This window comes from Sus scrofa, chromosome 7 (genome assembly GCF_054392235.1).
Source record: "Sus scrofa isolate SSC_HxYL_T2T_F1_AM1 chromosome 7, Sscrofa_HxYL_maternal_Yorkshire_Landrace_v2.0, whole genome shotgun sequence".
Taxonomy (NCBI): domain Eukaryota; kingdom Metazoa; phylum Chordata; class Mammalia; order Artiodactyla; family Suidae; genus Sus; species Sus scrofa.
Genome location: NC_139389.1, coordinates 57,986,453 through 58,000,781, shown reverse-complemented (window position 1 = coordinate 58,000,781; position 14,329 = coordinate 57,986,453). Strand labels below are relative to the sequence as shown.

General features: G+C 52.4%; 1 protein-coding gene across 50 annotated transcripts in view; it reads right to left on the bottom strand.

Moving 5' to 3' along the window:
* ARNT2 (aryl hydrocarbon receptor nuclear translocator 2) overlaps nucleotides 1-14,329 on the bottom strand; it is a 190,505-nt gene that overhangs the window by 25,403 nt on the left and 150,773 nt on the right. For 49 of the 50 annotated variants that reach the window (XR_014810359.1, XR_014810360.1, XR_014810356.1 and 46 more), the window contains 3 exons: nucleotides 12,183-12,334; nucleotides 2,619-2,691; nucleotides 1,168-1,291 (listed from right to left, as the gene is read on the bottom strand). Coding sequence is in view for 35 of the 50 variants with exons in the window: in XM_084968400.1 (XP_084824526.1) it covers nucleotides 1,168-1,291; nucleotides 2,619-2,691; nucleotides 12,183-12,334 (349 nt within the window). In the remaining 15 variants the exon portion in view is untranslated. Of the gene's footprint in view, nucleotides 1-1,167; nucleotides 1,292-2,618; nucleotides 2,692-11,036; nucleotides 11,279-12,014; nucleotides 12,335-14,329 lie in introns of those variants that run through there. The other variant, XM_084968420.1, reaches the window with a different exon arrangement.

Genomic DNA, 14,329 nt, shown 5'->3' with positions numbered 1-14,329 from the left:
TCTCTGTCCCCAGCTTGTCAGAACTAGGAGGACACCGCTGGGGTTCCCTTCTGGTTACAGCATTTCCCACGCTTCCGTTGCAAGGGCCAGCTGGCTTCTCCCTGATTTCACTGTATCTTGTGGATCACGTGAAAATGGACGCTTTGCCCTGAATTTTGGAACGGACAAGGATGTTTCCAAGGTTTATATGTTGCTAATCGTAGTGGTTGTCTGAGTGGGGGAGGGAGGCGGCCACCCACGTGGGTTCCGTGTGACACCTGAACTTTGAATCGTGTTTTTCTCTAACAGCAAAGCTAACAGGTGGACACCCTTGGGACCACCATCAAAGATTAACTGTGGAATACCCATACAATGGAATGCTAGGTAAGTGATAAAAATGACTTCGATTATTTCATGATCTAGAAGATGTTCATCATAAGATGTCACATGAAAAAGGTAACCCAAAAATATGAGCTCAATTTTGTACCTAAAAAGAATTCATATGTGTAGAAAAAGACAAAAAGGACAACCTTTAAAAAGTGAAAAGAGGAGTTCCCTTCTTGGCTTAGCAGTTAAAGAACCCGACTAGGATCCATGAGGATGCAGGTTCGATCCCTGGCCTCGCTCAGTGGGTTAAGGATCCAGCGTTGCAGTGAGCTGTGGTGTAGGCCAGGAGCTGTAGCTCTGACTCGACCCCTAGCCTGGGAACCTCAATATGCCGCAGGTGCTGACTTTAAACAGCAAAAAAAAAAAAAGTGAAAAGATATTAAATCCGGGTGGGATATTGGATAATTTTTCCTGCATATTTTAAATGTAAAATGTGGTCCTTTCTCCATTAGTGATTATGTTGAGATTTTTTTTTTTTCCCCCCAGGGACATGTCTTCGGCTTGATAGAACTAAGTGGCACCATGATTAGTAGAGCTCCTTTATTCCAGCTGCTCAAATTTTGAAGCTGAGATGTCAGAGGCCCCAGGCTGGTTGCCCTAGGTAACGGGTACGTGAGAGGAAAGCGGGGACTAGAGAGGATCCAGCAGGACCCCTGCATTCGGTGCTCCTTTTATATCCTGCAGCATCACAGCAAACCCACCCTCCGTGGGGCTCTCCCTCAGGGGTGGCTGCCCCCAGATGGCCAGAGAGCGGCTCGAAGCCCCACAGTCTCACCACCTCGGCACGCTTCAGAAACTTACATGCGCTGATTCCTGCAAACATCTCAGCAAACCGCGGGTCTCTTTCCTGGGAAAAGATTGCGTCTGCCTTTTCGACAGATTTCCCAGCCTCGTGCACACCGGCTGGTAGGTTGGGGACAGGAACCTGTGTGCACATGAGAAACAACAGCATCTGGCCTGTGAGGCACAGAACCGACCCTCGGAGCAGTTCCTCGTCTCCTCCACCTGAACCCCTCCCTTGGAACCGCTGTCATTTCAGCCTTGGCTGTTTGGTAGGGTGGGAGCTTTTCTACCTACAAAGGTCAAGAACAGGGTGGGGGTGTGAAGGGGAGATCACAGAAAGGTCACTGGGGTCACCGTGATCACTTGCGGAGAAAGAAATAAAATAATCAACTTGGTCTAAACCTCAGGAAAGGTGACCATAAAGTTTAACTTACGACAAAGGCCAGGAGTTCCCATCGTGGCTCAGCAGTAACGAACCTGACTGGCATCCATAAGGACACAGGTTCGATCCCTGGCTTCGCTCAGTGGATTAAGGACCCGGTGTTGCTGTGAGCTGTGGTGTAGGTCGAAGATAAGGCTCAGATCTGACGTGGCTGTGGCTGTGGGAGGCAGCTGTAGCTCCAATTCGACCCCTAGCCTGGGAACCATCATATGCTACGAGTGTGGCTCTAAAAAGACACACACACAAAAAAGTATCCAAGAGAGAAGCCAAATACCACACAAGCTGCGGTTTCTCTATAGCCAGAAGCAGTGAGAAGCCGTTCCCGTTGTGGCTCAGTGGAAACGAGTCTGACTAGCAACCATGAGGACACAGGTTTGATCTCTGACTTCCCTCAGTGGGTTAAGGATCGGGTGTTGCCATGAGCTGTGGTGTAGGTCACAGACGCTGTGTGGCTGTGCCTGTGGGAAAGGCCGGCAACTACAGCTCCGATTGGACCCCTAGCCTGGGAACCTCCATATGTCGTGAGTGAGGTCCTAAAAAGGCCAAAAAAAAAAAAAAAAAAAGCAGCAAGAAGAGGAAGAGGGGAAGGGCAGGGGACCTGGGGAGGTGGGAGAAGGAAAGGAGCCAGACTGTGCAGGTGGAGTGGGAGAAGAGGTGTGCCGAAAAAGAGAGGGACTCAGACCAAGGCAGGAGCCACAGCGAGGAGGCGGGGGACCTGGCAAGGTTCAGAGTCGTACTGGTGGGCCTCCAAGCACGTGGGCCCTCGAGTTCCCTCGCAGCCTCTGCATCTCAGTACATGGCGAGGCACTGGTCTAAGCATGTTTTATACTCTTCACGGCTCGGTTCTGCATGGAGGAGCCCCAGCAGACCCCCGCCCCCACCTGGGGACCAAAGTGTTCTTTATGCTGTGGGGGGAGGGAGCCACAGCATCTCTTGGGCTGAGGGCCTCTAACTAAGGGTTAAATTTAGTCCCCAGGCCTTGGGTTGGAGACAGCTTCGACTGGGAGAGAGTTTTCCAGAAGTTCACCTGCGATAAGTCATATGACGACAACCCATCTCTCTGGTGCACTTCCAGCTCTGCCTGCTGCTGCTGAAGTTGCCTAGGAAACAAGAAGTCAGCGGAGAGTCACAGAGAACAGAAGTGATGGAGACAGACAGGGCTGAGCTAGAACTCTCCCTGCTCTCCCCAAAGACACAGTGGATCACTAAATGGATCTCTAAATTGGTCTCCGTTTTTTATTTATTTAAGTTTGCTCTATTTTTTCTCTCTCTTAATGCCCCACATGAAGACTCTTAAGCTTTGTTTTTTAAATTTAGGCTGTCAATATTTAGGAAATAAGTTTTGACTTAGAACTTCACTTTATGCAGGGTAAAAGACATCACACTAGAAAATTAAAAAAACAAACAAAAAAATGAAGGTGAAGCAAAGCCGAATGATGCTGGCGGTTTCAGCTAACACTTGCTTTCCTGTAAGCTGGTAGGACGTGACATCATTCCATTCAACTTTCACACTAAATTTTCATAGCGGTTACTTTATCCGGCACTAAAATTAAGAGACTGGAATTTAAAGAGGCCAAGTGGTTGTTCCAGTTGGCTGACCAGTAAGTGGCTGTGACACGGCAGAGCCAGGATCTGACCTAATACTTCTGACCTTGTTCTGCTCTCTGCATGGCTGCTCGACTTGGGAAAGGAAAAGACACCCTGAGGAGATGACTTCTTTATGTTTTAAAGTTATGGAAACTGGGTTACTTTTAAGGTACAGTGAGACCTGCAGCTCGGAGCCTAAAAATTAGGCAGGATGACTTCAACCCTAAATACCAATAAGAACGGCAGGCAAGGAGTTCCTGTTGTGGTGCAGCAGAAATGAGTCTGACTAGCATCCATGAGGATGCAGGTTCGATCCCTGGCCTTGCTCAGTGGGTTAAGAATCCAGCATTGCCATGAGCTGTGGTATAGGTTGCAGATGCAGCTCGGATCTGGTGTTGCTGTGGCTGTGGTGTTAGGCCAGTGGCTACAGCTATGATATGACTTCTAGCCTGGGAACCTCCATATGCCACGGGAGCGGCCCTAAAAAGACAGAAAAAAAAAAAAAAAAAAAAAGAATGGCAGGCAAAAAAATTACTGGCAAATTACTGACAAAAACCATCTCAATCCGACCTCCTGCCCATGAATCCTTAAATTGAGGACATGAAGAGACCATTCAAGTATAAACAAACAACCATGTAATATGCAATATGTATACATATAATATGTATATACATATAATAAGCAAGTCATTAGGGAAACATTTCACCATAAAAATATTCAACATAAGTGCAAATTAAAATAACCTCAAAGTACAATTTTTCACCTACTAAGTTGGTAAAAATCTGCTTAGCCTGGTAGCTTGGTGTCGAAACTACTCTGGCCCCACTCTGCAGGAGAGGCGTGTGTGGACACCATCTTCCTGGAAAGCACTGTCGACCTCATTAGGAAGCATGGCGACGGTCACACCCTTCCAGGTGGCCATCCTGCCGCTGGAGGTTGTGCTAAGGAAATGATTCAGGGGCAGGAAAGAAGAGCTATCCACGCACATCTCTATGGCCATCATAGGGGAGCGACTTTTGTCACCTACGTATATTAATTTGCTGAGTAAACCCTCTACGGTCATCCACAGGGGCTACCAGGAAGATGATCTAGAAACACCTGAAGATGATCTAAGAGCATGTGGAGAAGCTCAGCACAAAACGTTCTGTACGCCGTGATCATGGCGAGAGTCTGGGGGATGCAGGAAGGAGCTGTGTGGTCGAGCCAGGAGGAAGGTGAGAAGGATGCCAGCATACACTGTGCCTCTGTCCTGCCCTCTGCTGGGAGTCTGCACTCCCTGCAACTCACGCAAGCCTCATCGTGTGAGCTCACAGCCCTGCTGGTATCGTACAGCTCCCTTTACACGTGAGCAAAGTGAGGCCCAGAGAGGCTACGAGCGGCAGAGAATAGATGCTGCTCTCGGAAGGGGAGATGAAGGCGGGGGTAGGGAAGGGGTTACTTAGCAGGTGTGGGCAGGAAGGGAAAGAGCATGGATGCTGAGGAACCCTGGGCTAGCAGCAGTGGGGGAGCCGCACGTTCCCCACGGCTGAAGGGGCGAGCGGGATCGGCTGCCTGATGACAGATGGAGCCTGGTTTGATGGCGACGCAGTCCATGCCCAACCTCGGGAAGCGGCCACACACTCCTTCCCAGCCTCCTCTACCCTGGCTGTCTGCAGCCAGTCCCCTCTACTGGCCAGACAACTGGAAGCCAGAGAGCCAGGGAGCCCACTTGGTCCTGTCCGTAAGTTCAACACCGGCCCCTCCCAAGCACATCTAAGGCAGCGTGTGGAGAGAAGTCCTCACAGGACAAACCCGAATGTCAACACAACCACCAGGCTGATCGGTGGTGAAGACTGAGCAAGAAGAGATTTTCTAACTCCGAGGACTGGAGCATTCCTTCCACTGACTATTCGCAGCTCCTGGGAACAGAGTGCACAGAGGGAGCCGGTCCGCAGCTCCCCTGCTGGATCAATCCTGCTGCTCCATCTCCTCTAATGCGTCACTGGCTGGTCTCTGCCCAACCCCACCCCCCCACCCCCAATGTCCTGGGGAGCTTGCTACTTTTCCAGGCAGCTGGCTCCATTTGCAGACAGAAACAGGAGAAAAAGTCTGTCCCCCAAACAGCCCAAATCTATCTTCTCACAGCTCCCAGTGTGGGTTCCAACTCCACCCTGGAGAGGCGCAATGTTGAATTCTGTTTCTAAACTCTTTTTCTTAGCATGCAAAGAGATGCATAATCTGAACATGATGGACGGGTCCTGCCATGCCTTTCACCTGGTGCCTCTGGTGTGTGTGTCTCTCACAAGGGAGAAAGAACATCCTAGAAGTGCACCCCAGTTGGAGGACCTGGTGAATCTGAATTTGGAACTAAGCCCAGAGGAGTCATTCCTTCAGTGAAATGTGCTGAAATACCTCCATACCAGCTACCGGGGAGAGCATGACAGATCAGAACCCATGTGGTCCCCGACCTCAGGGAGGTGACAGCCTCCAGGGGAAGATGGACAGGCCAGCAAGCAACTGTAGTATGGGAATTAAGGGCCATGATATGGGAAGAACAAGGTTCGAACACTGGACTAAGACCAGCAACACATGATTTGTCCATGAGGCCAGCCAAGCTCATATGTGTTAATACCAGGAAACAGAAGGCCTAAAAATAACTTTCCAGAAACGTGGTATTTCAAAAAAATTTAAGGAATATAATGTTTCACAGAAAAATCACAACGTTCCATATTTTCAGTTCTGCTTTATTTCAATTTCCATCTCGAGGGCAGCATCATCTTTGGTCTCAGGGCCTCTAAAATCTGAGCACCATCCTCAGAGCCAGGATGCCACCAACGTTTCTCACATCTCTGCAAACGTCTCCTTTTGCAGATAAAGAAATTGAGGCTTAGGGAGTTTCAGTGATGTGCCCAGGGTGACAGTGCTCTGTATGGCACACATAGGTAGGACTCAGGGTGAAGTCTGTCTGTCTGCAAACCCTGCACTCTGTCCACAGATGTAATAGGAACCATCATTCCCCACCTCCAAGGTATCACCTTGAGTTACCAGGTGGGACAAAAAAATTGTGGTTGGAGATTTTTGTGGGATTGGAGGTGTGAACGCCCCTCCATGGCAGGAAGCCATGGGCCACCCTCTCTCCCTTTCGCAAGTTGCCCTGCGCCTAACCTTCAACACAAGTATTTTTTTCCGGGAAATAACGACCACTCCTACCTCGTACCTCAGCCTTGGGGTCCAGTCCAAAGACAAAACCTTGGCGAGGGGGCAGTTGTGCTGCTGTGCCTGGGTGCCTGGCCTCGGGGTGAAGGGGCAGAAACCTAGCCCTCTCCACCGACCTGGCCAGCTGTGCACCCTGGGGCAGGTCTGAGATGGGACTTTGCTCTCAGCTCTGTTGCTCTGGGGGCTTTTAGACTTTAGAAAGCAACTTGCACAGGGATGTAGAAAGAAAATAAAGTCTCAGCCTTGGCTGGTAGATCGCCAGGATGCTAACCTCACTCCCTTTGTGGTCCGGACATCAGACCCTCTGTCCTGGCCTTTGGTTTCCGCTTCTGTAGCTGAGCGCATGTGGAAGAAGTGCTGACCCGCAGGCCGCCCCATCCTGAGAAGAGACCTAAGGAGCTTTCCCGGACATTTCACGGCAATGGGAATAAAAATAAACCCTGGTGTGCTTGCAAATTCCAGAGAGGGAGGAACACGGCAGCTCACTTGAAAGCTGGCCAACAGCACACGTGAGGGAACCGGGCTCCCACTACAGCAGACTGCTGCCCCCCACCCTCCCATTAGCTGGTGGACAAGAGCTGATGGTTAGAAACCAGACACATCAAGACGGGCTTCCTGTCAGTGTGGCCGCCCTGTGTCAGGAGGTGCAGGATGCAGGGCAGATGCCGTCAATTATCTCAGACGCTCCCAGGACAGAGGTTTTTACTCAGCCTGAGTAAGCGATCGAGCAGCCATTAGGGGGGCATTCAGAGGCAGCGTGTGATTGTACCCCTGGGAGTAACCGGAATCCAGCTTGGAGGCATCTGGGGGCTCAGCAAGCTCAGTTGACCACAATGAGGCTGATAATGCCCACCACTGAAAGGGTGCCGTCTGCATCCCCGCCCACCACTGAAAGCATGCCATCTGCATGCCTACTAAGAGGGGGCCCCCTGCACCCCCCTTGTGTAGGACTCTGGATGCCTGTTAAGGGGTCTGGAACTGGTCTGCTTGGGGATAGGGAATAGCATGAGTGTGGCTTTAGAGAGATGGCTTCTGGGGACACACGGGTTGGCTCAATAGAGGTCAGATGGAAGGCAGGGGAAGCTGGTCAGGACGATTACCTGGGAGATGGAGATGGCCTTGATGGGGGCATCAGAGAAGAGGCAGAGGATGCGGAGATGTGCAGAGAGAACCCCAGATAGAACCTGTGGGCCCCGGTTCTCTAGCAGGTTGTGGATAAGAGGGCAGGACCCAAGTCAAGTACGAGGATGGGGTTTGGTGATAAACTGTTTCGGCCCCTTCCTGACTCTCAGCTCTGCTGAGACCAAGAATGAATGAGACCTTCCTCATAGGTCTTTTTCACTTCCTTTTCCTCCCTGCCCCCACATCCTGCCAACTCCGGACCAGGTGGGCTGGGCCCCAGGCAGCCATCCCAGAATCCGTGGGGACGGACTGCAGGCTCTGAGACACCCACTGTGACCGTGGGCGGGGTGGAGCTCCAAGGACACACACACACCTCTGCACGACACCACTCAGTTGTGGTCGTGAAGAACCACAATGCCTGGGATGGGCTGTACCACACAAATGGCGTGGCCCCAGCAAACGCAAAGGGTGACTTCAGCCCTCCTTAAAGAGGTGTGGGACATGGGAAAATACAGAACCTGGGGCGTATGGCTTGTCTCCCTGAAAGAGAGACCCCTAGACACCAAGAAGTGGGCACCTTTCAAAGTTGTGCTGCCAGCGTGTAAAACAGGAGTCTGTATTTTCTGGATTTCCTTCCTTTTTTCTGCATCGATGGAACAGGAAAAAATGCAGATGTGAAAGAGGGCTTTTCAGCAGCTTTGCACAAACGCTAACCAGTAACACTCTATTTCCACGGAAAGTTCCTCCTGGATGCTCCCGACTCAGTGCAACTGGGCTTGTCTGCAACTTTCCCCCCAAGCACAGAGCATGAAAGCATCTTGCCCTAAGGAGCCTGCCTACCACTGGCGATGGCTAATCTGAAGCAGGGCGGACTGTTCACCTCAGGCTGTCACTGCCCCCTGCTGTCGACAATAAACACTTCCCACCATCTTCACCCATGGGAGACCTTGCAGTCCAGCAGACACCACTTCAGGCTTCTGCCGCGAGGCCATTCTCACCCCACCCAACCTTAACGAGCGGCCAGGAGCAATCATCCTCAGAAGAGACACAGGAACACACCTCTGGGAAGAGTGTTCTGTTTTGTCAATTCTGCCTGTCTTTCAGGACAAGAAATGTAAGCCTCTGCTTTTTTTTTTTTTTTTTTTTTTTTCTTGTCTTTTTGCTATTTCTTGGGCCGATCCCGCGGCATATGGAGGTTCCCAGGCTAGGGGTCGAATCAGAGCTTGTAGCCACCGGCCTATGCCAGAGCCACAGCAACACGGGATCCAAGCCGCGTCTGCAACCTACACCACAGCTCACGGCAACGCCGGATCATTAACCCACTGAGCAAGGGCAGGGACCGAACCCGCAACCTCATGGTTCCTAGTTGGATTTGTTAACCACTGCGCCACGACGGAAACTCCTAAGCCTCTGCTTTTAAGAGGAGGATATTTCCTTCCGGGACCCGCTGCTGCAGTGCTACCCACCAGGACACTTTCTCAGATGCCCGGGTAGAAGCATTAATTCTCTTGCCTCCCCTGGTCCCTGGTGGCATTTTATTTGTCCCTCCCTCCAGCCACTTCTCACACTCTCCATGTCACCAGAGCCTTCCTGGATGGTAGTGACCATAACAGAGACCTTGAATTTCTCAGACACCTGGCACAGGTGTGCAGCGACTCTCTGCTGCATTGAACTGAGTTGCAACAAAGCCTGCGACTTTGATGGCTAATGCTCGTAGTCATGTTGGAAGTGTCGAGAAACGGTGAAAAATGTAAAAATATTAAAACTCCCCAAAAGGGGAGCTTCGGTCTGCTCTTTTGATCCAACTCTAGATAGAGGACTCTGCCCGATTCCCAGCCGGGGACCACCCTCTGCACCGCAGAGGGCGGCCCGCACTTGCTGCTGTAGGAACGGCTCCAGGAACAGGCGGGACGCGGGTTTGAGAGCAGGGCGTGGGCTGTTCCCACCACAGTCTGAAAGCTTCTCTCAGCAACAGGCAATAGACAACAGGCACCGCACACACGGCTGTGGGAGGCCTTGGAAAGAGAACACAGGTGTGGGGAAGAAGGAAAGAGGCAGACAGGGATGCATGGAAGAGAAGAAGGGAACAGGATCATAGGAGGAGGTGGCTCTCACTAAGAGACAGTCAGTATGCTGGCATCAAAAGGGTGAAAGTTCTAGGATGGCGCCCATGGCTCAGAATGTATGGTGGGCTTGTCCATTTCCACAGCTTTGGGCACAGGAGCTGATGGGGCTGGAGAGGGGTTGTGATGGGAAATGTGAGCCTGTGAACAAGCAGTAGCTTAAACAGATGCTGAGCAGATCTGCTGCTCTTCTGCTGACTTCGGCTCCCATGGGCCATACCTGGCTCTAGGTCAGTAAGCACACCTGTTACCTCCAGTCTAGGAGCCCTGCAGGTCAAGACTGTATCTCACCCCCACAGCCCATCTGTGGAGCAAGAAGGAGCCACAGAGTCCTGAGCCCCGCCTGTCTGCCTCTCCCTCTTGTTTTTCAAGCTGTATCACTTTCCCCAAGGCTAGGGCGGGACACAGGCCTGGCACTAGGGGGCGCTGCTCTGCTCCTTCTCCTGCCCCTGTTGGGGGAAGGCAAAGAAGAGAAAAACCTTCCACTTGACAGTTTACCAAGTAGTGACTAAACAAAGTCAGATCGTGTTAAAAAAAAAAAAAGGTATCTTTCACATCCCTGGATCTACAACAACTTACTATATTTGCTCCTGCTATTCTTACTAGAAGGCAGAGGTCTAAGAAGAACCACAGGAGGAAGCCAGCCAAGGGGTACGATGTAAAGAGAGAAGAGCCGGTCGGACAGTTTGGGGAGAATGACGAGTGAGGACGAACTATTGATGCGGGTCCCTAGTGGCTGCTGGAAAGCAAGTTAGGGTATTTGGTGCCAAAGCCAGGCTGTCAGGGGTCAAGAAGAGATGAATGGCGAATGGTCCACGGAGACGTGTGGCAGGGCCAGCTGGGAGGAAAGCAAGCACTGGCCGGACAGGGGTTTTCCAAGGTTTTCCAGGGGTCGAGCTGTGGGAGGGAGCCTGGGGCAAGGGATTGATGAGAACTTGGGCCACGGGAGACAGAGGATGTACTGGGAGCTAGAAAGAAGGTGGAGGGCTTGGCCCTAGAGGGACCAGCACTGGAGGAGAGGAGGGGACAGAGACAGAACTCGAGAACAGGGAGAGGTTCACACGGAGGCCCTGGCTTCTCCACTTGCTGGAAGGGAACATGCTGTGCACAGAGTTAGAAGAAACATGTACTTAGCAGATCCTGGGCAGCTCGTAGAGACAAGCCAGGAACGTGCCCAGCCACTGCAGCAGGTGGCAGAGGTGATGCCACTGCTGCCAGAGCATCAGCAATGACTGCTGCAGACACACCACTGAGCCTGCTGCTCTGCCAGAGTGATTCACACACACCGTCTATGGGCAGGATTTTGGTGGGGGGGGTCCTGTTATTCTCATTTTATAGGTGAGGTGACTGAGGCTTAGAAAGGGCAGGTGACTTGTCCAGTTGGGAGCTGGGATTGAAGCCTAGGTCACCTACCCTCTGAGGGATCCTGCATGGACCCATCTGTCCAGCTCTGTGTCTTGTGGGTCAGAGACCGAGGCTGAGATATAGAGGGTGCTGCTGCCTGGAAAAGAGGCTGCTTCCTGGGACCAGGGAGCTGGGATATGGCCCCTGAGAGCCCTGAGGCAAGCCAGGAGACCATGGTGACTGCCTGGAGGCGTCAGCTCCCTGGGGGCTGTCAGCAGATGAGGAGAGAGAGGTGGCCACCGACTCAGTGTAGAACCTGGGAAAACGGAGGATGGCGGTGCCACTGACCAGTACAGGGAGACATGGGGACCGTTCTTGTCATGTCAGCTCCTCTCACGCCCCTGCCAGCTGCTGTCCCCCCAGCACACCCAGCATGGCTTCTATGTGCTTCCAGATACTTGGACATCATTTTGTTCGGGTTGGTCCTTTGGACTTGCATTTCCTCGAGGGTAAGTCCAGAGAGGAGGCGTGACCTGCCTATAGCTGGGAGCTAGACTTCATTTAACCCTCATGGGACCCCAAGAGGGCGGCACTGTCACCCTTCCAGCTGAGGAATGAAGGCTAAGGGATGAAGGGGCACACCAGGTCAAGGTCACACAGCCAGGAAGGGGTGCGGGGGCCAGACCGGAGCCCAGGTCTGAGGGCCAGCCCGCGTGGGATACAGCTGCGGTGAAGCCAGCAGGAATGCGTCAGTGACTGGGCAGCAGAGAAACCATGTGTCCCTGAGGTGTCCACCCCCACACCGCCTGCCCGCCACGCCCTAGAGATGCCAAGAGGCTCAGCTCACTCCTCCGCCCCCAGCTTTAGCAGGACCAAGAAACAGGCACAGGCGGCAGGCATATTAAGGAGCGGACAGGAAGCAGCCAGCTCTGTCCTGCTGGGCTCTGTGCGCAGGTGACAAAAGCGCATGGGCCACCAGAGCATGTGACCGACTGTGCTGACAGAGAGGGAGTGCCGTGGGGGTCATCGCTCAGCCCTGGGTTCTTACAAACCTGGAGGGAGATGAGAGGGGGCACCTGGGAGGGAAGCAGTGATGGGGAGACAGTGTCCCTCCTCCCGCGCCTTCGTCCCTGCAGGGATTTCCAGCTGTAGGTAGAGTCAGAACGTCCACATGGGGTGAAAAGAGCCCCAAGTTGCAATCATGGGGGGGGGGCACGTACTTGACATTGGTGTTGGTGCAGATGATGTACTCGATCTCATCAGAGTAGGGGTTCTGGAAGGTGAAGCTGCTGGTGCGGATCAGCACCCACTCCCGGTTCTTGGTTCGGAACCGATACATGACCGACAGCACTTGGCCTTTCAGCTTGACCACCTGGGAAAACATTTGGAGAAGGAAGTCAGCGGGAGCAAGGACAGAGGGGGTGAGGCGCCGGGCAGCACAGGTTCTGGAGGGCCAGCAGGAGCTCAGGATGGGGGCACTGTGGCCAAGGACGGGACCAGAGGGAGCGCAAGAGGGAGAGAGGGCTGTCGCCCTCTGTCCACTTCCTCTGAGACAGGGCCCTGCATTTGGGTCATTCTGCTGCCACCACAGTGGGAGAAACCAACTAGTCAGTGGCCAGTTTATATCCGAACATTGCAGCTTTTACAAATCAGATCATGAAAACTCTATACACCTGAGGGTTTCCCTTTTTGCCTTGGCTGTCAGGACACTCTGGGTCTGGTGCTGGTACCTTCATGAAATGATGCTCACTCAGGTAGGTAGTGACATTGTCACCATGGGTTTATTTCTTCAGACCTCACATTAAGAAATTCTTGGCATTCCCATCACGGCACAGCAGAAAGGAATCCGGTTAGGAACCGTGAGGTTGCAGGTTCGATCCCTGGCCTCGCCCAGTGGGTTAAGGATCTGGCATTGCCCCGTAAGCTGTGGTGTAGGTCACAGACACGGCTCGGATCCTTTGTTGCTGTGGCTGTGGCTGTGGCTGTGGCTGGCAGCTGTAGCTCCGATTTGACCCCTGGCCTGGGAAACTCCATATGCCGCACACGTGGCTCTAAAAAGCAAAAAAAAAAAATAAAAAAATAAAAAATTCTTAAACTCTGTTTAACATGTAAACTGGATTAAATATACTCTCTGGGAGGAGATATAATCAAATAACAAATGTCTATGCATTATCTCTTCCTATGCACGTATCTATTATTACTTTTATGTTGCAGTATGGTTTCCCAAACCTTGCCAGAGTTTGGTGAGGTGGGCTTTACTGTTTACAGAGGAGAATGCTGAGTCTCAGAGAAAGGAAATAACTTGTCCAAGATCAGACAACTTCGGTGGAAAAGCTGCCCCAGGAATCCGGCTCTCGTTTCCACACCACAAATGTATTTCAGTGGACACATGGCGGGCTCTCTTGCTCTGTGTAGACACACACAGTCTATCACGTGCAGAGACCTGAAGACGTGCGGGTGGGCGTGCACGAGTGGGGAAGGTGGCACTGGGGGCAGTTCTGCTGAAGCATGAAGGAAAGGAGAACAGCTACAAAGGCCACAACGGCTGGTGGGTCTGGGCCTGGGTATGATTATGCCTCCAGGACAAAGCAAGGCGAACAGGAGCGCCCCCTCCTGGCCTGTGCACCCCCGTCCCGGAGCTGGTCAAAACCAGAAGGCCCAGGGGCCCCAGGGCAGCAGGCCTGCCTGACTATGGACCACAGTGTGAGCAGAGATAAGGATGGACCTGGATTTCCCATTGTGGCTCAGTGGAAATAAACCCAATTAATATCCATGAGGATGCAGGTTGGATCCCTGGCCTTGCTCAGAGGGTTAAGGATCTGGCATTGCTGTTGAGCTGTGGTGTAGGTTGCAGACACAGCTCACATCCCGTGTTGCTGTGGCTGTGGAGTAGGCTGGTGGCTATAGCTCTGCTTCGACCCCTAGCCTGGGAACCTCCATGTGCCACAGGTGTGACAAGCCCTAAAATGACAAAAAAATTTAAAAAAAAAAGGGGGACCTGGGCAACTTTCATATGCCACAGGTGTGACAAGCCCTAAAATGACAAAAAAAAAAAAAAAAAGAAAGAAAGAAAAGAAAAGAATGGGGACCCAATCCCAAGGGCTGGGGAGACCAGTGTCCCTGTCTCCGAACTGTTGGCACTTGCAGGTTATTCTGCAGGTGGGATGTCAGCAGGCAGCCTGGGGGGCAGGGACCCCTTGGTCACCAAGTCTCCCCCACCCTCAGCCCGGAGGCAGTGTGGGTACCACTGTCCAGGACTGGAGACAATTCAACTGCTGCGCTAGAAGCAGGTGTGACGCTAACACCTGAGATCAGGAAGGCCGGGCACACACCCAGCCCAGCCAGCTCTTGCTGAAAACATCTTAAA